General features: G+C 42.5%; 2 protein-coding genes across 9 annotated transcripts in view; both read right to left on the bottom strand.

Moving 5' to 3' along the window:
* STK35 (serine/threonine kinase 35) overlaps positions 1–26703 on the bottom strand; it is a 96231-nt gene that overhangs the window by 57677 nt on the left and 11851 nt on the right. For 2 of the 5 annotated variants that reach the window (XR_012677667.1, XM_075176602.1), the window contains one exon: positions 23395–25887. The exons of 2 other annotated variants lie outside the window; for them this stretch is intronic. The gene's annotated coding sequence lies outside the window, so the exon portion shown is untranslated. Of the gene's footprint in view, positions 1–20972; positions 21124–23394; positions 25888–26703 lie in introns of those variants that run through there. One more of the 5 variants, XM_075176603.1, reaches the window with a different exon arrangement.
* FNDC11 (fibronectin type III domain containing 11) overlaps positions 1–26703 on the bottom strand; it is a 42807-nt gene that overhangs the window by 9232 nt on the left and 6872 nt on the right. Inside the window, exon 1 of one of the 4 annotated variants that reach the window (XM_075176612.1) lies at positions 2752–2836. The exons of 1 other annotated variant lie outside the window; for it this stretch is intronic. Coding sequence is in view for 1 of the 3 variants with exons in the window: in XM_075176608.1 (XP_075032709.1) it covers positions 2065–2147 (83 nt within the window). In the remaining 2 variants the exon portion in view is untranslated. Of the gene's footprint in view, positions 1–2064; positions 2243–2751; positions 2837–26703 lie in introns of those variants that run through there. 2 more of the 4 variants (XM_075176608.1, XM_075176609.1) reach the window with 2 other exon arrangements.

The raw sequence follows: 26703 nt of genomic DNA, 5'->3' as shown, positions 1-26703 counted from the left end.
GTCAGCAGAGTGACAAAATTGCTTAATCTGTATGTGGGTCAGCATGCCAGCTCCAAGGCTAAAGCTCTATGTGACATCAGATCAGACAGTGTGGTGTTTAAATTTAGGAATGTATGTGGGTCAGTGTGCCATGTGAGGCCAAGTCTGGCTGTTTACACAGCTCTTTCATGGTGGCTGCACATTTGGGTTTATCTCTTCCACAGACTGCACAGGACACACAGTACCTAACTCCGTGCCAGGGTAGAGCTCCCATTTGGAAGAATCAGAACATCCCTCTAACAACTGCCCCCACTGTCACTAAACACTAAATCCCAAACCATTTAATGTTCAGGTTCACGTAGGGCTAGACTGACCTAGGATCCACTGCATCTACAGGAACCATTAACAGTAATGCAGTCTGGATTGAACACAGAGGAGGTTATTTTCGAAGAGCAAAATGTCCGCAGTTTAGAGCATACTTGCCAACTCTCCCGCATTGTCCGGGAGACTCCCGCATTTTGCGAGAGTCTCCCGGACGAGTGTGGCAATCTCCCTGATAGGAAGGGGAAAAATTTAGTTTAAACGCCGCGATTCACCCGGAATCGCGGCGTTTAGCCCCGCCCCCACTGTAAAATGACGCGATTTGCGTCATTCCGTCACGGGGGCGGGGCCAAAATGACGCGATTTCGCAGCCCCGCCCCCTGCACGCCCACGTCCCAGCCGGCATCTCCCGGAAGAAAAAAAAAAAATGTTGGCAAGTATGGTTTAGAGTCAGCTTTTTTCTTATGTGCACAACTGCACCTAGATTTCCACCAAAGCACTAAAGTTTACGGAGAGAGGTGGCTGCATTTGCAAAGGCGCAGAATTTTGCGGATTTAATTGGGTGGAGTGAGGGAGTTCCTTATAAAGTATGGAATGGGCGTATCAATGCTTTTGAGGAGAATTCATTCATTTTTTAAATTAGGTAAAGGGATGGAGAAGGTGTATTTTTAAAGGGATTTTTATACTTTAAATGGGACTCATTTTGCGCCTTCATGTTTAATTTAATTGAAGAAGCATAATTTACAGGCGCACTCCGAGCAATGTAATGAAAAGCTTCACACGTTTGTTAGGAGGTTGATGTGAAATGTAGTTCTCAATCTGTGTCTGTTTCTCTGTGGTATGCAAGGTCAACTACTAATGACAATGACATCACATAGAATGCAGCCACTAGAACTGCATCAGTTCACTAGAAATCAGTGACATTACTGAGACCCTCTGTGCCTCATTGATGAAGCTGGTTCCTAGTGAACTGGCTCCATGTAATTCATCCATCTGATGGTCTGAGCAAGATAAATGGGGAAAAATGTACTTTAGAAAATAAATACTGGCCTTTCAGCAAACATGCAGAAAAAGACACTTGGACATTCATTTAGAGTTTCATTACATGAATATTTCGCTAGATGACATTGTTGTGGATGCAAAAACAAGCTTTTTTTAGTATTAAATGACAAAACATTATTCAGTCTGAAAAGCTGTGGTAGGGTTATTATGTATTATTATACAAATGGATATACAACAGGTTGTTTTGTTGTAAAACGCTAATTGACATAATGACATTTCAACATTAAGCAGTGACTCACATTTTTTTCTTATTCAATTTAAAGTTAGAGGAAAATTATAGCTAGATGGAAAAATGCTTTACCAGAAGTACCATACAGTGTATTCTGATCAAGACATATAAAATAGTTCCAAGCCATTTTATGGGCTGTACAATTTCTCAACCAATAATTCACTAGAAACCAGTGACATCCCTGAGGTACTCTGCATTCAGTCTTTATGAAGTACTGCCTTCTGGTAAATTTATAGGCTACAAGCTTATGAATAGGATTTCTGCGTGGTTGCAACAGACACTTTGTAAAATAATCTGAAATAAAACTTCTTTACTCCACTACCAACTATAACAAACAGCACTAAAACACTTAGCAAAGTACACACCTTCCAACATTTAAAAACACAAAAATCGGCACAAATTTGGCCCAGACTGATTCACTCACATTCCTGGATTTACCCAGTCACACCCGTAATCCAACCAGCAACACCCACCTTTTCCTGTGAACACACCTTGTTTGACTTCCTAAACCAAGACTACATACCTTCCAACTTTTCAATGAATGAAATTGGGACATAGGGTGTGCAAGAAATGGAGCGTAGTTATGTCACATTGGGGGTGTGACTAGCACTAGGCTGACCCTAACTCCACTCATGTGTAGTGCCCCCCCCCCACCCCCACACCAGTGGCAGTTGCGTGTGGCACCCATTCACTGCTGCTCTGTTGTGCAGAGAGGAGGTGATTGGGTCATACCTCCCAGCATTCTGACAGTTGGGACAAGGGTGGAAGGTGGTATCTGAAAGACTGTATCACTCACCACTCATTGATTTTTGTCTTGTAGTTTACACGCTTTACCTCTGTATCTCTGCTCTTCTCCCTCACTCATCATAGATACGGTTTCTGTACACCACCCTGACCGTAAAGATCCATCACCTACAAGCAGCGCTCCACGGTTACAACCTAAGTCTAAGTATCACATTCCCACCTAAATTGTTCAGTCAGAGGGCAGCTAATCCATGTGTACTGCATAATTTAAAGATTAGTTTGATTTTTTGTTACATAGTACAATTTGTCCCATGCGGTTTTTACTCAATACTTGTGGCTTAAAGTATAGCTAAACCAGAAAACACTTTTTTGATGTGCAGTTCCAGTTACTACATGCAGTCACGGAAGATACAAACCTCAGTCATGGCACACCAAACAGATCTGCTGCAAAAGTGCTTCCACACTGCTGAGCGCCATTGGAGAAAGTCTCACTCCAGTACCAATATAGGTGGCATGTGGGCGGCAGTTGGAGATGGCTGCTCTTTAGATAAGGTCTATGCCCTACCTCCCACATAATTATCTTCTCACAAATAAATATCAAACATCTAAAAATTTGTGAAGGGAGGGTACAAATCAGAAACTTACACGGTAAGTCCAGCAAGCATGACAGAAGGGCACCGCACTTACAAGCGCGCCCTGCCAGCCCGCCTACCCTGATTTTATTTTTCATTTTTGAATTTGGCTTCTCCGAATCCCCGCTATGAGCAGGGATTGTAGTAGGCCGCTGGGTACAGGGAAGGCGCATGTTAAAGTTTAGAGAATGAGAAGATTATGCTTTTGTTTTTTATTACCATTGTTTACAATATTTGTACATATACTTTCTATATCTTTGTATAATCTGCAAGAAAAAGAAAGATTAAACAAACAAAAAAAAAGGGCCCGAAAAGCTGCACTTACTCTCATCACGGGCATGCCAACCTCGAGGGCACAAAGCCACATCCAAATCAAGCTTTGGGCATCTCAAAGTTACTCTTTTTCTGCCGTATCTTTTGCTCCAGCTACAGGGCTAGTCCAAGTTCTGAGTACTAGTGATGACAGTCTCGTATGCATGTATGTGTTTGCAATCAGGAGCAACTGTAAAAATGTATTTTATGTTCCATGGACATTAAGATCATCTTAATAAATTTATTTAATGGGGAAACAAATATAAAAGTATTTTTTTTTGTTTTTAACTGTTTTGCCATAAATGCTTATATAAATGCTTATATTTCTCGACAAGCAATCAGCTCAATTTCTTTGTAGCACCCTCTGACATACTCTCTTCATTTGATCCCACAAATGAAGAGGAAGTTTCTACTCTCTTCTCATCTTCCTACTCTACCTCCTGTCCTCTTGATCCCATTCCCTCATAAATTAGTAGGTCCCCGGTTCTTGTGCTCATTCCCCCTCTAACTAAAATCTGTAATTTATCTCTTTCTACTGGTATTTTTCCATCACTATTCAAGCACACAGTGATTACTCCCATTTTAAAAAAACAAAATTCTGCCCCTAACTCTCTCGCAAATTACCGCCCCATCTCCCAGCTCCCATGCCCCTCCAAGCTTCTCGAGAGAATAGCCTACACTCGCCTCACACACTTTCTTACAGCAAACAACCTATTGGATCCTCTTCAGTCAGGCTCTCGCTCTCAAGACTCCACAGAGACTGTGCTGACCAAGGTTGTCAATGATTTGATCACAGCAAAAAGTAATAACCATTACTCTCTTCTAATTCTCCTGGATCTCTCTGCTGCATTTGACACTGTTGACCACTCCCTCCTCATACAAACACTACAATCCCTAAGTCTTGAAGGCACTGTCCTAACCTGGTTCTCATCCTACCTATCTAATCGCTCTTTCAGTGTTAATTTCTCTGCATCCACCTCTGCTCTACTTCCTTTATCAGTTGGAGTACCACAAGGCTCAGTCCTAGGTCCTCTGCTATTCTCTATCTACACCACTCCTCTTGGAAAACTAATAAGCTCCTTTGGATTTCAGTATCATCTCTATGCGGATGATACACAAATCTAGCTATCCTCTCCTGATCTTTCACCATCTGTTTTGTCTCGTGTTACTGACTGTCTTTCTGCCATTTCATCTTGGATGTCTTCTCACCAACTCAAACTCAATCTTTCAAAAACTGAATTAATAATATTCCCACCCAAAAACAGAAACTCCCTGCCTCACATTTCTATTTCTGTTGATAACATGACCATAAATCTCACCCCACAAGCTCGTTGCCTAGGTGTAATCCTTGACTCACAACTATCATTTATTCCCCACATCAACTCTATATCTAAATCATGTTACATACATCTAAAGAACATTACCAGAATACGCACATATCTCACACAAGGCACAGCAAAAACCTTAATTCATGCACTCATCATCTCCCGCATCAACTATTGCAATTCCCTCCTTACTGGTCTTCCCAAAGTCAGACTTGAACCCCTACAATCTATTTTGCATGCAGCGGGTAGATTGATTTTCCTTGCAAACCGTTCTTCCTCTGCTGAGTCACTCTGTCAGTCTCTACATTGGCTGCCTGTATTTCAACGAATCCAATATAAAATTCTTCTACTAACATACAAGGCTGTCAACAAAATTTCACAGACATACATCTCCTCACTCAAAATATCTCCCAACTCGACACCTCCGTTCTGCACAAGATCTAAGTCTCTCTTCCACTCTCATCACATCCTTCCATTCTCGGTTACAGGACTTTTTCCGATCTGCACCCACTTTGTGGAATACCCTCCCTTGCACAGTAAGACTTTCCTCTAGTCTTCAAACGTTCAAGCGTTCTCTGAAAACCCACCTCTTCAGACAAGCTTATGATATTCCTCAACCACCATCTTAATCTCCCTAAATTACACTATTACCACCCTCTACACAACTAACACAAGACAACAACCCTCTGACCAACATTGCTGTGTGACTGATCACACAGCCCACTCAATACTTTTACCTTTGCATTCTAGCTGGTCCATTGTGCAATATGATGTAGCACATGCCCTTGTGTTTCAAACTCCCATTGTCCTATAGATTGTAAGCTTGCGAGCAGGGTTCTCTTACCTCTCTGTCTGTATGTATTTGTCACGAGCCGCGGCGGCTCCGGGCACCGCCGCAACTCGCTTCCTCCTCCACCTCAGCGTCCCGGCCGTCGTCATGACAACCGGGACGTCACTTCCGCAATATCCCGAGGCAACGGTCGGGACGCTCTCATACTGCAGCGCCGCTTCCCGGCATCCAGAGCAGCCTGGCGCGTGCGCAAATTAGTACCTGCTAATAGCCTCAGGTGGCTAATTGATTCCCCTGTGCCCAAACGTTTTTCATTGGCCCAAATCTTGTATATAAGGCAGGAAGGGGCAAGCCTCCCTGCCGGTTATAGTCCCTGCTACCCTGCATACTACCCTGCTGTGTCATTGCTCCCTGCTTGCCATTTGATATCCTGATTATTGTTGCTGACCCTTTGCCTGGATACTGACTTCGTTGATTGCTTGTGACCCTTGACCTATTGCCTGGATTCTGACGCTCCTTATTGCCTGTGACCCTGACCCATTGCTTGGATACTGACGCTGCCGTATTGCCTGTGACCTGTTTGACCCCCGGCCTGGACCTAGGCGCTACCGTTTTGCTGGCGACCCTCAAAACCTCTGCCGGTATCTTCACTCCACCTCTACGTGTACACCAGCGCTACGTTCTCAGGTTATCAACTCCTACTACTAGAGTACAAGACCGGGGGCATCAGAGTACCTGTGAGCGCATCTAGCTCTACAGGAAAAGCGGTTCCTATAGGTGAAGACCTCTGAAGCAGTTCTAGGAGCTGATACCTGGGGTGTGAGCCATAACAGTATTACCCAGTATTGTCTTATTAATGTTTGATCCCAATTGTAAAGCGCTACGGAATTTGCTAGCGCTATATAAATAAATGTTGATGACGATGATGATTATTAACAAGTAACATTAATTCAATAGTTTTTTTTCCTGTGCATTCTTTTGCGAATGTATATTTCACCAAGGCATTGGACATATCCTACAGTGAATTGTGTAGTAGAGCAGTGCAGACCTACACACAAATTCATCAGCACAAGCATCTTCAGATCTCTTCCTTGTTGAATTTGGGAGTATGCAGAGCCAATTTACATGCATTTTAAAATAAACACAAGTGGGGGGCTTGGCCTGGCAGCCATCTGACACGGACGTGTTGCACTGGAGCTCCTCTCATTAATTATAAAAATCGCCATTTACTGGCGTCTTATTCCTGCCCTAACAATTGAGAAGTGCCACGGTAGGGTTAAAAGACCTATACTAACTTGCTGGGCATCTTTAACATCTAACGTAGAGCCCGGTTAGGTGGTCCGGAGATGCGGGTGCCTGCTTACTGACTGCCGCTGACCTTTCCGACCTGCCTGGAGGCTGATCGCGGCTGGGTCTGAATCTCTGCTGGATATTCTGCGGATCGATTGCTCTCTGGCACACACCATCCGGGAGATGCTGTATCGTGGCTGGCGGTGGTGAGGAATGGTGACTGGAGTCTGGTGAAGGCACGGGAGCGGATAGCGCTGAATTTGAGCTACTCACCTGTGAGATTGCGCTGGTGGGCAGCCACCCGTCGGAAAGTCCCCTCGCTTTCCTTGGTCCGTATGAGGTATTTGACCGGATGCCGCGGGCGCCATTCCCACCTTCATTTCCGGTGGTTTAGCTGGAGCAGGGCCTGCTGGGAATCCCACTGGAACTCTGTAGACGCAGAGAAGTCTCAGTTTAAACTGACAAGATAACCCAGCGGTGCCTGCGTTTATGTTTACACTGCTGAGGCTGAGGTGAGAGAAAGATACCAGCTCATGTTATCAACTATTTGATTGAAGTCAGATCTTATAATAATAGTCTGCTGTCAATGTCTCTATTCTACCTCAGCAGCTTGTCAATAGCAACTGAATAATCATTACTATCTGTCGCTGCCATCTAGTGTACATTACACCACACTGCAGTTTGTGCCTATTAAATCTTGGCAGGATCTCAAAGAGTCACTGCTGGAGCCACATTTGTTTAAGAAATTAAAGTGGGTAGCCTGGACGCCATTCCAAACAGACAAGATACTGCAGGGCTCAGCATTAAAACTTGGATAAAGCTAACCCAAGGGATCGCAGCCCAAAGCCAGGAGCCTCTAAGGACCTGAAACAGAGAGCCATACCGTCATATGACACTTCTATGTGACACCATAAAGGCAAGTCTGCAGCACACTGTCTTCAGGTACAATACAATTTATATTCTATCCATTGACTCCCTCTAGCCATTCTGAGAGTAGCTAAGTGCCTTCAAACCACTGTATTAAGCTCCATGTTAATATCCCCTCTGGGAGAAATAGCTTTGGAAATTATGCTTCTGCCTTAAAATACAGTTTCCTCACGGGGGACGAGTGAACCTGCGGAATTCCGAGTGGGCCAGTATCAGAGCCCTAGACTTGTTCCATTGATTGTACCAGCTGAGACACGGAAAATTCTGCTCCATTGTATTGGATTTTATCCACTTTATTGCTTATTACTGTATTACTCTTGAATGGTGGACTGTTGCCTTTTAGTGGATGCAGGGCCGGATTAAGGGAATGGAGGCCCCTGGGCTAAGGGGGCCTCCATTCCCCCGTGAGGGCCCCCCCACCATGATCCGAGCTGCCCCCCCCCTCCCCCCCCCCCCCGGCACTTACCTCCTTCTCCGGCGCGCTGTACGCTCTTTACTGAGAAGATCTCGTGAGAGTGAGACTCACGAGATCTCCTCAGTAAGGAGACTACAGCGCGCCGGAGAAGGATCGCAGTGAAAGTGCTCAGCAGCACTGATCGCGCCGGGGGCGCCCCCGACCGATCAATACTGCTGCTGAGCACTTTCAAGGGCCCCCTGGATGCCATAGGCCCCTGGGCTGTAGCCCAGTTAGCCCTATGGTTAATCCGGCCCTGAGTGGATGTGACTGTATTTGTATCGTCTATGGCTTAAGAAGAGGATTCTTTTGTATGCACTGAGGCTGAGCACACAGGTTCCTTCTTGGAACACAGGCTTCATTCTCTGTCATCCATTACCATTGAGTTTCCCCATTAATAATATTGATGTTGATGCTGATACCGATATTACTAACAGCAACATGTACTGAGCAAAATAGAGACTGGTCAGATTGTACTAGACAGGATTGCTAGATCCAATTCACATCAGCTCATTCATCTGAGGTGATAACAACTAGAGCCTTGGAGACTTGTCTTGCTCAGATGACTCTTAAAAATTTAAAATCTAATACAGGGACTTCCGGCGGGCGGTACACCTGGATGACTGCGTTTTAACAAATCTCTTCAAGCAAGTCATTTCCATTGACGCCTTTGAATTTGAAAGAAACGGAAAATACTCTTCTTAATAGCTAGAGTTGGGGTGGAAACGTGAGTCGTCTCAACTGGAAAGCCGATTGCATGCTAAGAAGAGTCCCTTCTTTTCTTTTCTCCCCGGAGTCCGGCCACACAAGTGGGCCTACGGAGCATAGACAAACATTGCAGTATTCCCAAACTTGGATACGTATAATTATATATGTTATGTTGCTTATTACCATATATTCCTTATTAGAGTTGAATTAGCGATATAAGCGTTCAAATTGATGATTCATATAGGTGTTCTTACATTCTGGTATAATTTTGACGCTGTTGGGGTAGTTAATTAAGGCTAGAAAACAATTTTGTTATCTCTGTTTTCTAACACTTTTTCTCTTTAGTATATGATCATTTCAATGTAAGATGAGAGAGTTCACAATATAACTACAGTCACGTGTTATCTGATATAATAATCTTTAACAGACCTTTATATTGGTGTCTTACATTAGCATTTGGTTTGCTTAGACATGGAGAAGTATTGTAGTAAAAATTCATCCAAACGTGCAAATAATAAGCCAGACCACATTAAAGCGGGCAGAAACAAATCTGAATTGGGTAGGGGTGCTTCCCCTCCTTCCTCGCCCCTCTCTACGGGGGACGTGGAGGAGAGGGACCAAACTCCTCTTACTAGACCCGTAAATACTACAAGTTCAGATACGGCTCAATCCATTCTAGATATCCTCCTTCCCATCATAGATAAAAAATTTGAAGCTATTCAGGACACCTTTGATGCAACTGTCGCTAAAATAGCAGAAAATACGGCCAGAATAAATACGCTGAAACAACGTACCAGTGATGTGGAGGATAACGTTCTAGCTTTGCAAAATGGGTCTGAACAAGATTCGCGAAATTGGTCACAAATGCAAGAAAAAATGGATGACCTGGAAAATCGTAGACGAAGGAATAATCTTAAGTTTATTGTTATTCCAGAGTCGGTGAAAGGACCGGACTTATTCTCTTATCTTAGTCAGGACCTAATAGTTGCCCTTTACATGACGAAATAGACAACCTACATATAAAACGAGCCCATCGTCTAGGCCCACTTAAAGAGGGCAATTCTGCTAGACCACGACCTGTTTTGGCTAAATTCCTAGATTTCAGAGATAAAGAAAAAATATTGATAGCATTCAGGCGGAAGAAGCAATTGGAGATTGAGGGCAATAGAATACTAATATTTCAGGATTATTCGGCTATGTTGTCATAGAAAAGAAAGGAGTTTGCAGCGGTTTGCAAATTCCTGGCTGATAACAATAAAAGCTTTGGCCTTATTTACCCAGCTTAGCTTAGAGTGGTGGAGAATGGTCGTACGCTAACCTTTGAAAAGCCGGAGACAGCTAAAAACCACTTTCGGGTGTTGACTCCACAATCGGGGTCACAATCTAGAACTAGCCCGCCATCTAGGGCACCAACTTAAACGGTATAACACTCTGGATTTAGTTAACAAGGCGTAAAAAGGTTAACAAAACGCATGATGACTATGTGATATTTGCTTATTATGAATACATGAACTCTCTATGTATGTATATACGTATAGACTTAGGTATATTACAAATGTTTATGGGTGAAGGTTCTATGATCTCTGGTAATATTCCCAGGGATCAAACACAAAATTTGGTTAGGAGAATGTTAAGAAAAGGTTTGAGGTACAAAAATTGTAATGCATTATGTGTTCTGTTTTTAATATTCACAAAGTTGCTAAACATACAATGTCTCACTCTACAAACACGGGACAACAAAGTCCACTATTTATGTCAAGTTTACTTATTGAAGGTTTTGGAGATTCTTTATATTCTCCTCTTACATACCTTTGGTTTGACTGATCGCCCCAGTGTGGGGATAGGTTAGAGATGCAGCCTACACAGTCGGTTTCTCATTGGCCTAACATTCCGCAGGCCCTTAATTTGTCGTCTTGGAATGTGGGTGGTCTCAATTCTTTCATTAAACATAAAAAGGTCCATACTTACCCACCTTACGCAAGCTCATATTGACATAGCATTTCTGCAGGAAACACATTGGAGGAAGGCTGATGGTCTTGCTTTGCGGGGGGTTGGATTGGAGATTGCATCTCGGCCTCATATAAAACAAAATCCAGGGGAGTGGCCATAATATTTGCTAGGCATCTTCAATATACAATTTTGGATACAGTCATAGACCCCGAGGGCCGATATTTATTAATTCATAGACAAATTAACGATGAGAAATTTACTTTTTTGAACATTTATGCCCCCAATGGATCACAACGGGATTACTACCAGTCTCTGATCCAGCTTGTCCTGCAACATGATACCCCTAACCTTCTGATTGCAGGTGACCTTAATTCTGTCATTGATCCAAAATATGATAGGTCAAGCGCACCTTCCACAATTAGCCAAAGGGACATGATGATGATAATGATAGAGGGGGACTGAATTTGCCAAAAGTCACTAGATATAATCAAGCGGCCCAATTACAACATCTTAGAGACTGGTTACATAAGACAGATATCTACACTAATACTACCATGGATCAGAGTTTTATTTCTAATCTTATCTTATTGGCCTTTATTCACCTACATGAACAGGAACCATCAAATCACGTTATACACAACCCTCTCTTAAACGATTTTGGACCCAGATCTGGAGATTCTCTAATACACACCTGGTGAATTACGCATTCCTCTCTCCAGAATGGGCAATATTTAGAATACTCCCAGGTAGCTGTAAAGTAAGTAAGGGATGTAAGAAACTACTATTGGCAATTTCGGCCACGGCCAGAAAGAGCATACTCCAGGTCTGGGCCCAAAATTCTCCTCCTATGTTTTCCCTTTTCAAAGAAAAACTCTATCATATATTTCGAATGGATTGGATAGAAACGTCTCTGCAGAAAAATGCTAGAGTAAAGCAATTTTTTGACACATGGGAGAGTTTTATGGCTCTTTTACCTCATACTATAAGATTACAACTTTGGAATAGTTTCCATAATACTGAATGGTTTGAATTGAGAATGGTCTCTGCAGATCCTCCAATAGATCTATCTTCACCTTCTAATATTTAGGTCCTGTTTAAAGTGGGATATTTTGAAGAAAAAAAAATAGACATGGGATGTTGATTACTCATTGGATTGTAAGTTAATTGTGAAAATACGTAGGTATTTTATAATGCATTCAATTGTATATGTTGTATTTTATACCTCAATAAAATAAATGTAAAAAAAAAAAATAAGCGCAAGTTTTGCTTAGTATGCGTGCCTTGATGAATCAGGCCCATAGCCTTTAATTTTTAATCTGATTTTTACTTACAGAGTACAGCTATACAGATATTGCTTTCAAAATATTTTTTGTTCATTTGAAGTAAAGTGACCAGGGAAAAATATCTATCTATCTATCTATCTATCTATCTATCTATCTATCTATCATTACTCCTGTGCACCTGCTTGTTAATACAAATATCAGCCAATGTATAAAAGCATACAGACATGGTCAAGAGGTTCAGTTGTTACAATAGTGGTATGCAGAAGGGCATCTGTGACTGCACAGCATGTCGACCCTTGAAGAAGATAGGCCAGAGCAACAGAAGACCACACCAGTTTCCATTCTTATCAGCTAGGAAAAGGAAACTGAGGCTACAGTAGGGACAGACTCACCAATATTGGACAGGTGAAGATTGTAAAAACGTTGCTTGGTCTGACGAATCCTGATTTATGCTGCAACATGCAGATGGTAGGGTCAGAATTTGGTGTAAATAACAACACTCCATGGATCCATTCCGTCAACTATGCAGTTAGGAAACCTTTATACCAATTGAGCATTGTTTATATGCTACAGCCTACCTGTGTATTGTTGCTGGCCATGTGCATCCATCTTCTAATGCTACTTCCAGCAGGATAATATGACATGTCACAAAGTACAAGCTAGTTCCACATGACAATGAGTACAGTGTACTCAAATGATCAGATCTCAACACAATATAGCACCTTTGGGATGTGGTGTATTGTAAAGGAGAGTGAACTGTCATAAAGTGCCCATACCAGTACAGTTCAGCTAGCTGCCCAGCTTGATCTTTCAAATTTGTACATATATGGCCAAATCTGTGTTCAGTGCTTGGGCCGAAATATTGGATCACAGAGTGACCAGAAAATGATTGCATTCAAGGTCTGATGTGGTCATCACCCAACTGGTGTAAGCAGCTCTAATGGTCAAAAGCGTTCTCACTCAAATGTTGATAGCAATACATATGTCTCATATACGTATCTCACACTGTATATATTTGGAAACGTTGCAACATGCTTGGTGATGTTGCATCAACATGTGCTGCATGTTTTGCCTTTTAATATATATATATATATATACAAGTTAACCCGTGCATGATACTCATGCATTCTAGTCAAATCAAGCTACTTAAGGTGTTAAAAAGGTTCTTGTCATGCAGTTGGGCCTAACCCAGGCCTCCTCAGGGGAAGAGCGTTACTTCCCGACGCAAGCGCCCTTTTTTAACGTGGTATTGTCCACATGTCACCACCTCATCATTTTTCTCCATCACCTTATCCTTCATCTTTATCGCCACATCTATCCAGATGTCTATCCAGACACAGGGATCTCTCTCAGCGGTCCTGAGTATCACACTCCTCTCGCTCTGTCACCCCCGGCAACCACCAACCACTCCCCACTGTCACCCCCGGCAACCACCAACCACTCCCAACTGTCACTTCTCCTTCAAGAAATATATATATATTTTTTTAAAATCTTTATAAACACTTTTAACAATTAACAAATTAAATTTAATTAAAAACATCTTAGTATACCAAATTTCAGCCCTTTCTGAGTTTTTTTCCCCCACACACACACTAAGAATTTAGTAGGTCAGTGTATAACTCCGCCCAGCAGGTGGCGCTGCAGCTTGGGGTTTTTTTTTTCACACACACACACACACACACACACACACAAACTAACACACGCCACTAGGCTTTTATATTATAGATATATATATATACATACACATACATATACACACAAGAAAGGCATCGATCTTCTGCACTCTCTATGTATGAAATGGAGTGCAAAAAGGGGCTGCCCAACACTGTAGAAAGAAAATACATGGATACTCTACACTCTCCAAATATACAATTAATGGTGTTCTAACTACTGTACGGTTCTGTATTAAATACAGGGAATGTTAGTTCAACATATTGCAATATATGTTAAGTTGACTAACTCACGTCAAAGTCTTCCCCATCTGGCCAGTACTAACATGATCAAATGCTATGCTTCTTTTATCTGGGCTAAGAGGTTACTCCTGTACACACTTTTTTGTATAAATATATTTCAGATAAGAATGTGATGGTGAAAGAAAGTTTGTCTAATGGACATCTGTCTTCTTTATTGTAATGGAAGGACACTGCAGGGAGCATATGGTAACTGATAAGAGAACAATAGCCTGTGTTATGATCCATAACAAAGTGAACATCTCATACTGTATATATTTGTAAATGTTGCAACATGCAAGGGCAGATAGGTCAGTGTCGGACTGGGACATGAAGGGCCCACTGGTGGATACAAAAGTAGGGGCCCACCAGAGGAGGTGTGGCCAACCACTAGAGAAGCGTTACCAAACTACTAGAGGGGGTGTGGCAAGCCCACGAAGGACAGATTGCACCATAGTGTAGTATATAAAGAATGCAGTGTGTATATAAAGAGTACACAGTCTTGGCCTGCCCTTTTGATTGGGCAGAAAAGTCACCAAAAATCAGGATTGTCTCACTAGAATCAGAAGAGTTGGCAAACTATCCTGCTCTCTTCTACCTGTTCTTGTCACTTTCACCACCTGTGGCTGTCGGTTTCTTCAGTTGCGGCTTGTCTGGATCCTGGAATGTTGGGGGCCCTATTTGAAAAAAAAATGGGCACATTTAGAAAATACCAACCAATCCTGGGGTTAAATCAATAGCACCCACGATTAGGCCTTCCTTCAGCCCCAACATTAAAATAATAGTATTCCCATTTAATAAATAGATCTATATCTCTCCAACCAAACCCAACATTAAAGTAATAGTATTCCCATTTAATAAATAAACCTATTTCCCTCCCTCCAAACAGCCCCATCAATAAATTAATAGTATTTCCATTTAATAAATATACCTGTTTCCTGCAACCATCGCTTGCCATTAACTAATTCATATTTACATTTAATAAATAGACCTCACAATCCCCATGTGCCATCACACACATTACATTGCCACAAGCCCCCTGTGCCATCACACACACATTACTGGGCCCCTTCATCACCACCACGCTGTGCCTCCTTATGATCACACTGTGCCCCCTTATGATCACCACGCTGTGCCCCCTTATGATCACACTGCACCGGCCATGCTGCTTTTCCCCCCTTCACCTGCCCCCCCTTCATCACACTCTGCAATGCTGCTCTCCCCCCCTTCATCACTCTGTGTCATGCTGCCCCCCCTTCTTCATCACTCTGTGCCATGCTGCTTTCCTCCTCTCTTCATGACCATGTGCCTTTCTGTTCCCCCTTCTTCATAACTCTGTGCCTTTCTGCTCCCCCCCTTCATCACTACATGCCTTTCTGCCCCCCTTCTTCATCACTCTGTGCCTTTCTGCCCCCCCTTCTTCATCACTCTGAGCCTTTCTGCTCCCACTTCTTCATCACTCTGTGCCTTTCTGCCTCCCCCCCTTCTTCATCACTCTGAGCCTTTCTGCTCCCACTTCTTCATCACTCTGTGCCTTTCTGCCTCCCCCCCTTCTTCATCACTCTGTACCTTTCTGGTCCTCCCCTCTTCATCACTATGGGCCTTTCTGCACCCCGCCCTCCCTCTTTATCACTATGTGCCATGCTGCTTTCCTCCCCTCTTAATCACTCTGTGCCTTTCTATCCCCCCTTCTTCATCACTCTGAGCCTTTCTGCTCCCACCCTCCTTCATCACTATGTGCCATGCTGCTCTCCTCCCCTCTTCATCACTATGTGTCATGCTGCTTTTCTCCCCTCTTCATCGCTATGTGCCTTTCTGCTCCCCCCTTCTTCATCACTTTGTCTCTTTCTGCTTTCCTCCCCTTGCCTCCGTTCCTTTACTTACCTACCTATTGGCTTCTTTCATCTCTTTTCTTCTTGTCTTCTGTCTTTTTTCTTGCTGGCTCCCCCCTGCTCCATTCCTTACTGAATGTCGGGTCACGTCCGATATTAAATGCGAACGGAACAGGGAGGATGAAGGAGGGGCGCCAGTGCCGCGATGAGGTATGTTTTTTTTTTAAAGTACCTGCTTTCTTTTTAATTTGGAGAACAACTGTTCTCTTATATTTTAAAATTAATTTCAGATCCAGTTGACAAACATTTTGAAACCCCCCAAAAAAAGATTTGCACCTAGGCTTCTGCCTAGTCAGCTTATTGGATAATCAGTCCCTGAATATATCCTGAGCGCTTCTCTTGCATCTCATTAAAAATAGAACAGAGCATGCTAAAAGGAGCTTGTCTGCATGAGTGCTAAAATAAAAATAAAAATAAAAATGGTCAAATAAAGTCAAGTACAATTGTCTTCTATCTCCTCTAAATTACTCTCATTCATGGGTAATGTCGCATGAGCGAGTAACACAATGGTTTTCAAGCCTAATATTGTACACTGTAGAGCAGGGGTAGGCAACCCCCGGCATGCGTGCCAGACGTGGCACTTGGACCACTTCTTTCTAGCACTCCAGAGCTCTGCAGCTGCCTTACTAAAGCAGCCTAAGATAGCCGAAACGCAACAGTTCCATTTTGATAACCTTCGGCTGTTTTAATGAATCGGCTCCACGGTCCCCTTGTGGAACGAGTGATGTGTGGATGTGCGTGCTGATTGTCAGTGTTTTATGGATTCAACAACAAACATTAAATCAGATATTTAGATTGCTTGTGTGATATAATCCTAATACAAGTGGTGTATCCAACAATGGGTGCAGGATGGGCAGTGCACACAGATCTATTAGTCAAGGGACCCATGGCTAACCCATCACCACCTGTTGTCTTTCCCTCGGCCCACCACTTCTCTCACAGATAGCAGAGGAGCTGGAGTTACTGCACCTGATCATGACAGCAGCATCCAGCCACACATGGGCTGGGCTTCTGATGCTTTGGTTACCTCATCACCACCTCGAGCAATCCCAGCCTATCAGTGACTTGGTATTGCGTTGTCATATAATCAGGTGCAGGGACTTCAGCTCTTCTAAATACCGGTCCCACCGTTTGTTTAAAGGAGGGATGGGGAGATGAAATGAGATGGTGAAAGTCAGGGAGATAATGAAGGAACATGGTGTGTGGAGATGTTATAAATAGTAGCGTTAAGGGGGATGACGACTGATGGGGGACTCAGTTCTGGAAGTTGAAAGCAGGAAAAATGGTCAAGTGTAAGGCTCTGAGCAACTTTGACAAGGGCCAAATTGTGATGGCTAGAAGAATGAGCCAGCGACAGGGGCATGGGGGCCCAAGGCTCACTGATGCGCATGGGGAACGAAGGCTACCCCATCTGGTCCAATCTCAAAGAAAAGATACTGTAGCACAATTTGCTTAAATAATAATGCTTGCTATGATAGAACACACAGTGCATTGCAGCTTGCTGCATATGGGAATGCGTATTCACAGACAGGTCAGAGTGCCCATGCTGACCCCTGTCCACTGCTGAAAGCACCTACAATGGACACGTGTTGTGCTGGGAAACCATTGGTCCTGGCATTCATGTGGATGTTGCTTTGACACGTACAACCTACCTAAACAGTTTCAGATCAAGTACACCCATTCATGGCAACGGTATTCCCTGATGGCAGTGGCATCTTTCAGAAAGACAAGGCGCCCTGCCACACTGCAAAAATTGTTCAGGAATTTTTTTAGGAACATGACAAAGAGTTCAAGGTGTTGACTTGGTCTTCAAATTTCTCAGATCTCAATCCGATCGGGCATCTGTGTGATCTGCTGGAAAAACAAGTCCGAGCCCTGGAGGCCTCACAACTTACAGGACTTAAAGTATGTGCTGCTAACGTCTTGGTGGCAGATACCACAGGACACCGTGAGAGGTCTTATGGAGTCCATGACTTGAGGGATCAGCGCTATTTTGTTGGCACAACGGGGACTTGCACAATATTAGGCAGGTGATTTTAATCTTGTGGCTAACCAGTCTATGTAAGCAAACCAGCAATGCCAAACACTTGACAACCATGGTTAAATTTATTTGATCAGGTTATGAAATAAATGTATTTATTGTTTTAACAATGTAATATGGAGGCTGTTCATGTAATGCATGTTATTGTGCTATTCATTTAATATGGGGTCTCTTTTCCAAACAGGGACCCAACATTTCAGGATCAGGCCAAACAGCAACAGAGATTATGACACCAGCAGTAGTAGCACGTAGCTGCATTGTCCTGACTCTGGCGGAAGGATCCCAATTTTGGGAAACTGTCCTGCACGGTTAGGATTTTGTCAGAAAGTATGTCCTGCTCCACCCCTGACAGCTTCTCTTGGTCTATAGTTGGTCTATGCAGAGCACCAGACATTATCAGTGGGAGTCACCGATGCTCTGCAAAGAGTTTTTTCTCCACATGGAACAAGCAGGGGGGATGCTGTGAAAACCAGAACCCTCCACTGCCATACATGGCAGCAGGTAGGAACCTGTTGGGGGAGGGGGGGGGGTTGTGGAACATGTGAGAATGGTGGGGAGCATATGTGACAAGGGGGAGGGCATGCCATATTTGCCATACCCTCTCTTCCCTTGTCACACGTTTCCCAATCACAGATGTGGGAGAGGGTAAGGCACTACTTTTTGCATACAGGCCCACTAAATTCAAAAACTACCCCTGCCTAATACACATACATATTAGTCAAATTAATTGTTCCCAATAACTAGAAACACGGAGACAGAAACCCCACACAGACACCTGCTTCTGAAACAATTACTTTACATAAAATAAAACATTTTTATTTAGGCTCAGTGCTCTTTAACTGTCAACACATTGATCCGGCTAATTCAGTCAAATGCCTTTAAAAAGGCTGATTTATCTAATGTGTCAGCAAACATTCTCTGCTGACTATGCACAATCCTATCTGGGCGAGAACCAGTCCAGCGTGTCTTACAGTCAATGGCTGCAGGGAAATGCCACAGATTGTATGTGCAGTGTCTAAAAACAGCAGGGATGTACCCAACAAGTCAATATGCTGTTTGCTCTCCAGGTGTTATATACGTAAGACGTTACAAGGCACATGAGAACAAGCTGTTCTGGGTATCACAGGTGTTTTTGTGGGAAAGTTACATAGAGTATGAACGCAGAAGCTGACAGGTCTCATTCAGGAGCAGCCAGCTTGAAGTAATTGGGTTTACTTTGGTGTCAGAACCAATCAGACAAGCTCCAGGACACAGCTCACACATTGAGGCATTATTGTGATAAGTGGTTAAGCTATATTTAGTGGCCTCTAATTTACACCATATGTACTGGTGTATCCCTTCAAGAGTAATTTCAATTCAAGAGCCTGTAGCATTATGGAAACTGCAAAACAGAAAACAAATAAGGTGCTGTCTATAGCAACCAGATTCTGTAAGTTCTTTAGTGCAACACTTTCACCCTTGCACCAATATTCCTAAATATCCTGAAGGATAGTTCAGAACCATGACCTGTTCAATGAGGATAAGCCAATAGATGTAATTTAATTCACACAAAAAAAACAAAAAAAAACCTGCCCACTTCAGACTTCTTTGAGGTCTACTATATGTGGCTTGAAGTGGTACAGTGGGCATATTACCATTGCTTGAATCAGTACCTTAATTAAAGTACATCACTACTGGCACATAGATAATTTGCAACTTTATTAGTTACATCTACTCACCTTTGCTGGACATCAGCTTTTTATTAAACCGATTGATAACTGGTGTCTGGAGAGGTCAAACCATTAAGCTGAACTCACTGCCAGGTTCTTGTAATAATTTGCAGGACTTTTCCCCTACAACATTATCTTACCAAAATGCCCATTTGTAGATGTATGCATTGCTGTCATTGGATTGGCTGAAATACTGTAGCAATCAAACAATGCTGTACTTCTATCGAGACCTAGCATTAAAACACAACTCTGCAATGACACCCAGCAGTGGATATGTGTATGTTATGGTCCCCTCAGCAACCAGGGCTTAGAGCATGGTTGTCCAACCCGCAGCCCAGCACGCCTGTAAATGTGGCCCAGAAGGAGTTTTGGTTGTGGCAAGGGGGCAGCACTGTTAATGGAAGAAAAAAATCCTGGGAAAAAAAAGAAGAAAATACTTACCTTGCGGTCACGTCAGCTGGTACTCAGACTCCCTCCCTTGTCTCCTCCTCCGTGCGGTGATCGCAGTGAATGTCGGGCGTGATGTCATCACGCCCAACATCCATTGCGGAGCGCAGCACAGAGGAGTCACCCACGTGAGAAGAACAATCAGCAGCACAGAATTGGAGAAAAGAAGAGACGAGGACAGGAGAACAAGCCGATTAAAAGGTAAGTTAAGGGGGATTTTTTTTATTATTTCAAGGGACGCTGACCAGTGAATAAAAGTCACCTGGTCCTGGAGCATCATGGACCTTATCTCCCTGCTACATACTTCTACTTGTAATACTAATGGGGCATTATATATTATTCTCTTTGGCCCATTATAAGTTGTTATCCCTTAACTAACAGTGGTGTAATTAGCAAAACGGTTCACAGTGATGTATATGTCAGGTACCGCAGGCCTGGTCAGGGCACCCTGATATACAATGCCTGGCTTAAATGCACTTTATTGATATTGCATCGAAACAATACAAAAAGTGATTATAGTATAATAACTAGAGAGGATTTTTTGAACAGGGCGATTGAAAGGTAAGTATAGGGGGATTTGGAAAAAAGTGGTGTGTGTATATAAAATCACTTTTTTTCTCATATATATATATATATATATATATATATATATATATATATATATATATATGTTAACTATGATTTTTTGGATGATCAGCTATCGTTATTGTATCTTATGTGCGGCCCAAACCAACTCGTCGTCTTCCAATGTGGCCCAGGGAAGCTAAAAGGTTGGACACCCCTGGCTTAGAGCAAGCAATATTTTTCAAATTTTGTTGACTGTTGGTTGCCCAGTCTTCACTTAAATTCTTACTTCTGTATTTAAAACCAGTGAACTTATGGAAATATGTGGAGCCTATGTTAAGTAAATTAGTCTTTATAAAACAAATTTATCTACAAAACGTATTTTTTTTTTTTATTAAATATTTGTTTATTACAGGTAGACCGGATTTGGACTAACATTGTCACAGTCAGATGGCTTACGGTGAATTAGGAGCATGTCCATTTGTGTAAAATACACAAATTTGTACTGCACATGCCTACAGGAGAAACACAAAACGAGCAGTAAGGGACCGTCCACAATTGTAAAATCAAGGCAGACCCATATGAAGATGTATAGTAGCTGTAACACTTGGGGGTGACTAAGGGGTGATACAAATACATGTTGAGATGCCAGCTAATTCTGATTAACTGATTTTAGATTCATCTTTGATGTCAAGTCCTTTCTTTGTTGCTTGTAACAGGATTTTTGAGAGCTTAGCAGAAGAGACTATATCTGCTGTATTATAGAAGGGTTTGTGTTATCATTTAACTAAACCTAATAGTGAATGTGTTTTTTGCTATCAAAACATGTTACAAAGCAATTCTTGTGCTTATGATCTGGCTGGATGAAAGTTGGCACATATGCAACTGGTGCAGAACTGGATGCATCTTCAGATGCGGTACAATTCAGCATATGGACATAAATGTACTATTTTTACATGTAGCTTTTTAGAGCTTACTTTATAGGTACATATGCGTCCAACTCAGCATGACCCTCTGTACATCAAACCAAGAACAGTTTAAGTATACGAGTAAAAAACAAATAAGTGTGAGATGTATCATTGCGTGCTATAGGAGAGAGCTGAGCAAGTCATTTAATGTATTTGGGCTGTGGGCCATCCTATTAGCCTGTCTTGTTGCTGCTACACTGACAACCATCATTCTAGATTGCATTACCTCCCATACCTAAAGTCTATAAAACGTTATCTTGCCCCTACATACACATTGGTAATGGTATGACAAAGCATTGTATAAACGGTGACTCTGCCCTCCAGTGTATTGGAAGGTATGAGGACATAGAATAACTTCAGTGTTCTTGGAAAGGTTTCCTGTTAAGTGCTGTATCATGCAAAGGCTTTCCTCTTGCAGTTACAATACTGCACCAGAAGATGTGTTCTCATTTATCATTTCACCTGGGCCTGTAGAGTAGAAGCTTAGTCACAGACATTACAAAGCCAAGAGAAGTCTCAACAGGGACTGCACCTGCAAGACTTCTCTGCTTAATCTGTGCCTAGCACAGGCAAATGAAAATATAATTTTGCATTGGGTTTCTAGGCCAACACTGAGCAAACTCATTTGGTTGGATTTTTAGCCTCTAATACATTTTCCAGGGCAGCATAACCCCAGCAGGTTTGCACAACACTGTCAATAGAACACATGTTATTTGTTTGTATTGAGCACAGGTAGGGGGATATGTTCCTTTAATAACCCCATTCTTTTGAATAGGTACCCAGTGCAACATCTTCCTGTCCAAGAAGAGACCAGGAGGAATGAGAACTGACCCAATGATGAAACAGTATATTGGGAATCTCAGATTAATGTAAATCATCGCAAAATACAATCATAGGCAACCATTGTCCCCTATAGCCATAGTGATCTCCTGATGCCAGCCATTATGCAATATCACTTGGTTGAAAGCCATGATGTTTGCAAGAGGTGGTCCGTCCTCATGATTAACTAAGGCAGAAATAAACTTTGCCCATTGGCCCAATCAAATCTGGTTGTGATTTGTTGGCTCAATGCAGTCTACCCTCTTGGGCCAGTAGTTTAAGTGCTTATTTGAGTTTACAGCAGGGATGGAACCCACTTTTGACTATATAGAGAGAATGTTTATTGTGCAGTCCATCTGTTCATTACCACAACCTCCTCAGTGATGAGTAACCACTTCCAATAAAAACAACTTTGTAAAGATCCTGCACACCTATTACCTACAAATAGTTAGATGGATTAGAGCGTTATCTCTGATCCGTGTTGACCCCAGTAACCCAAGTCAATGCACCATCTGCTATCCTGCAGTTCTGATCCCAAGTAAGCAGGTTAAAGGATCCACATCCAAACACTCAGCAACAAGCAAACCCAGTTGCAGGAGCTTAGTGTAGAGACAAGAGACTACTCTCCTACAACAGAGTAAATTCATTCAGGCACACCCAAACAATACTGGTATTAGGGCACTGGTAGCAACATAGGGATTATAGCTAAAAGCAGCCAACAGTGAGTGGTGAACTTTACAAGCAGATTAGTTAGCACCAGTCTAGAAACATATTTTATAAAGATTCTTTCCTGAAGACAATCGACACAATGAACGGGAGCTTGTCATATGCCTTACGCTGTTACATATCCATGGAGATTTTAGTTTGCCTCCTTGGGCGTCAGATCTGCTGCCTATATGACATCTCACATTGGTCCATATACACTCACTTTTAGTTTGCATTCAAAAAGATAAAAATGGGGATTGTCAGTCATATGTAGGTAGAAACCAACCACAGTAATATTTGTACTCCCTTTATTAATATTCACAAAGAAAATATATTTTACATCATATCAACTGCCATTCACACATCAGGGAGAATTACAGTGTACAAGGAACATAAATACAATATTGTAAACTCGCAAACAAGTCAAAAAAAAAAAACCTCTAGAAAAATAGGTCCTGTCACCAGCATATGTGCAAAACATTGAATAGGAGAAGAGGTCTGCTGAGCAGGAGGAGCACTTCCAGGGAATCCACAGTAGTGTGGAGCTTTGTGTTCTAGCAGAAGACAGCAGCAGAAAGGAATGATCACATCACCAATCCCAAGAGGGCAGGAAGACGACATGGAGTTTTAATTCAGGCCTGCAGGAAATGGGCTAACATGTCATTTACCCCTACCCCCCATTCAATCCATAAAGACAGGTTGCAGCTGTTGGGATAAATGGAACCAATATATACAGTTTGTACTCCATATTGAGGTACTAACTGCCCTTAAGAGGCAATATCCTCAAATTCTTATTTTGTTAGAAGATAACCCCCTACCCATGAGTAGGTTCCTGCTGCAGAATGAAAGATTTATTTATTTATTAAAGTCAGCAATTGCAACACAGGGTTTCTCATATGTCCAGAATATTGACAAATCAGTGCTTAACCCTTTATTTGGCAAGCATTGAAAATCACAAGGAAAGCAATTTTTGCAGCACTGTATTGATAGACCATCAAGGGAATTCTGAAACAACCTACTGTAAACACATTTAGATGTTGCTTGAGAGCACCTCTTCCAAAGAAATGATAATTGAAAGGTTATTTCATACAAGTCATCTGAAATTCATATGTTGCTTTACAGCAGAGCACCTCTGCCAATGAAAGGATAAAATTGCAAAATGCATGTTGCTTGAAAGCAAAAATTGCAAAAAAAAAAAAAAAAAAAAAGTGTCAATATGCCAAAGACACAAATCTCCAGGTTGGCAGGGATACCTGGCATCTGACCCCTACTGTTTTCAACAATTGGGTGAATCTCAACGTTACACTCCAAGTGATGCAAACACTCAAAACAACCATATTGAACACCACATCCCACCAAATGGCAGAGCTTCTACCTGAAGAACAGGAGCCGGAGACATCACACATGAGCAACAGTGCACAGTGCAACTCACTGGGCCTGTCATTCTGGGCAATACATCTATGGCACAAAATGGGAGACTTTGTAACAAAATAGAACGTGCCAAGAGACTCCAGGACAGATATTCCACCATTATGTAGAAGGGAAAGTTATTTACTTGATGACCAAGCTGGATTAGACAAGGCAGTTGTAGAAACACATTACCTGTTCTTTTCTGTAGTGATATAAAGTAGGGTCACCCATATGGGTTTCTACTACAACAGAAACCCACACCATTCCCAATAAGATATGACCTTGCTCAGATGATGTTAACCTGGAGCCTATTAAAGTTAAGATTTTTCCATTGGAAACAACTCTACACTCCCAATGTAGTACTGACATGTGAGCAGTCTGCAGCACAGCCCATGCAGTGAGGGAGGAGCAAGACAGAGCTGCTGGGTTTCAGTGAGGAGATTGGTAGATTGTAGTTATAAAAAGTGGGTGCCTGAAGCAAATATTAATTAAGGCACAGAGCTCCAAACACAAGTGACAGCTAAAGAGTGCAAGCCTCCCCCTCCCAATGCCCTTTGTACTACAGTTTGTCTCCCACAGGGTGTGTGCAAGCTAGGACAGCTCCAGACTATTAGGCACTTTGGTAGAACACAAACAAGTCTACCCATCTTTGCATGCAGATGTCAGGAAGGTGCAGTAAGGAGAAAGTGAGGCACAGGAATAGGACTGTTTATTGCAGCAACTACCCACTAGTTGGATATCCCTGAGACATTAAGTGCAGGATTCAGAGAAGTGCCAGGGATAACACCAAGTGACTCCTTTCTGTAGGTCACCCCAGAGGGAGAGTGAAATAAAGGAGGGGGGTGGGCTGGTTAGGTAAGTGAGGGATTTTGGGAGAAAGATACTTATGAGCCTGCACAGCCCATTTAAGACTGTAAAATGGGACTGTACAAGCAGGCACAGAACAGCTCACCACATGTAAAAATTGGTTGCAGGTACTTAAGATGCTGTCATAAAAAGGCCAACACCACCCAAAAAACCAAGAGCACACAAATTGGGGTCACGTTGCTAGCAGCAGCTGATTGAGGGGGCTGCAACACTGCATCAAGGGTTAACCTACAATTAGCATTTAATTTGCATACTCTGGCACATTACTCCCACATTGCCTGGTAGAAGATGGCCCATGTAATGCCAACAGGGTAGTGCCAAGGAAGTAGTCCCCATGGTAAGTAATGTTGGGTAACTAGCACCAGTGATGGCCGAGGATATAGAAACCGAGCTCTAGCTTTATTCTAGAACACATTACAGATTATCCAGTCAGAACTTTCCAAGCGCAAACAATGGAGGCACAGGGTCCAGATCTCAGAAGACCATATAATGCTCGATCCCACATTAAACCTGCAAGACAGAAAACAACCAGTTAGTTCAGAGCCAGCAGCAAGCATAAGAGTATAGTGCCATAAGTGATAGAGGCCCTTATAAGACAGTGCAGAGGACTACCAAGGTAGTTTTGGGGTTTGCAAATAGGAAAAAAAATATAAAGTAAAAATGCAAAGCATCCAATTTAACGTTTTGCAGAAATTTGGTAACTGCACTAATCTGACCCTGTTTCACTTGCTATGTGTACACAGGTAAAGCAAGTGTTCACATGCATTTAGCTTATGTGCATGGTGAGCAGTCACTATAAAGCAGAAGCAGCCATTTTGTGGGCTGAGCAAGGTAGTCATGAAAATGCAATGAGTGAATTCACTAGAAGTCAGCAATTTATGAATAGCCAGGAAATGCCTCAGTGTTCTTCCCAGAAAAGTTTGTCAATCAGGTGGCATTAAGATGTAGGTGGGTGAGGAAGTTGTAATACTTTGCAACAGTACTGGGAAAAAAAAAAAAAAGTTGAGGTTATTGCCCACACCTGCCAGGACTGGTCAGACTGGGGGTCAGTGGTCTAACAATCTGCTGGCTGTAGTGCTCACATAGTGCCTGTTATAATAGGAGAAACAATGGTTTATCCTATTATAACCTATATAATCCTATTCTAATAGGATTATGTTGGGCTCCAAGAGCCGGTGGCAAGTAGGAACAGCCAGGTGGAGCACCCGGGAAATAGGTGCTGGGGAGAACACTGGCCTCAGTGACGTCATTAGTTCAGCATTCAAATGGCTGCCTCCACTGTGTAAGCGACAGTTCCACGTTAAGCGTTACCCAACCAAGATTAGT

Source organism: Mixophyes fleayi, chromosome 6 (assembly GCF_038048845.1).
Source record: "Mixophyes fleayi isolate aMixFle1 chromosome 6, aMixFle1.hap1, whole genome shotgun sequence".
Taxonomy (NCBI): domain Eukaryota; kingdom Metazoa; phylum Chordata; class Amphibia; order Anura; family Limnodynastidae; genus Mixophyes; species Mixophyes fleayi.
Note: the sequence above shows the minus strand (reverse complement) of the source record. Positions and strands in the feature narration are given on the sequence as shown.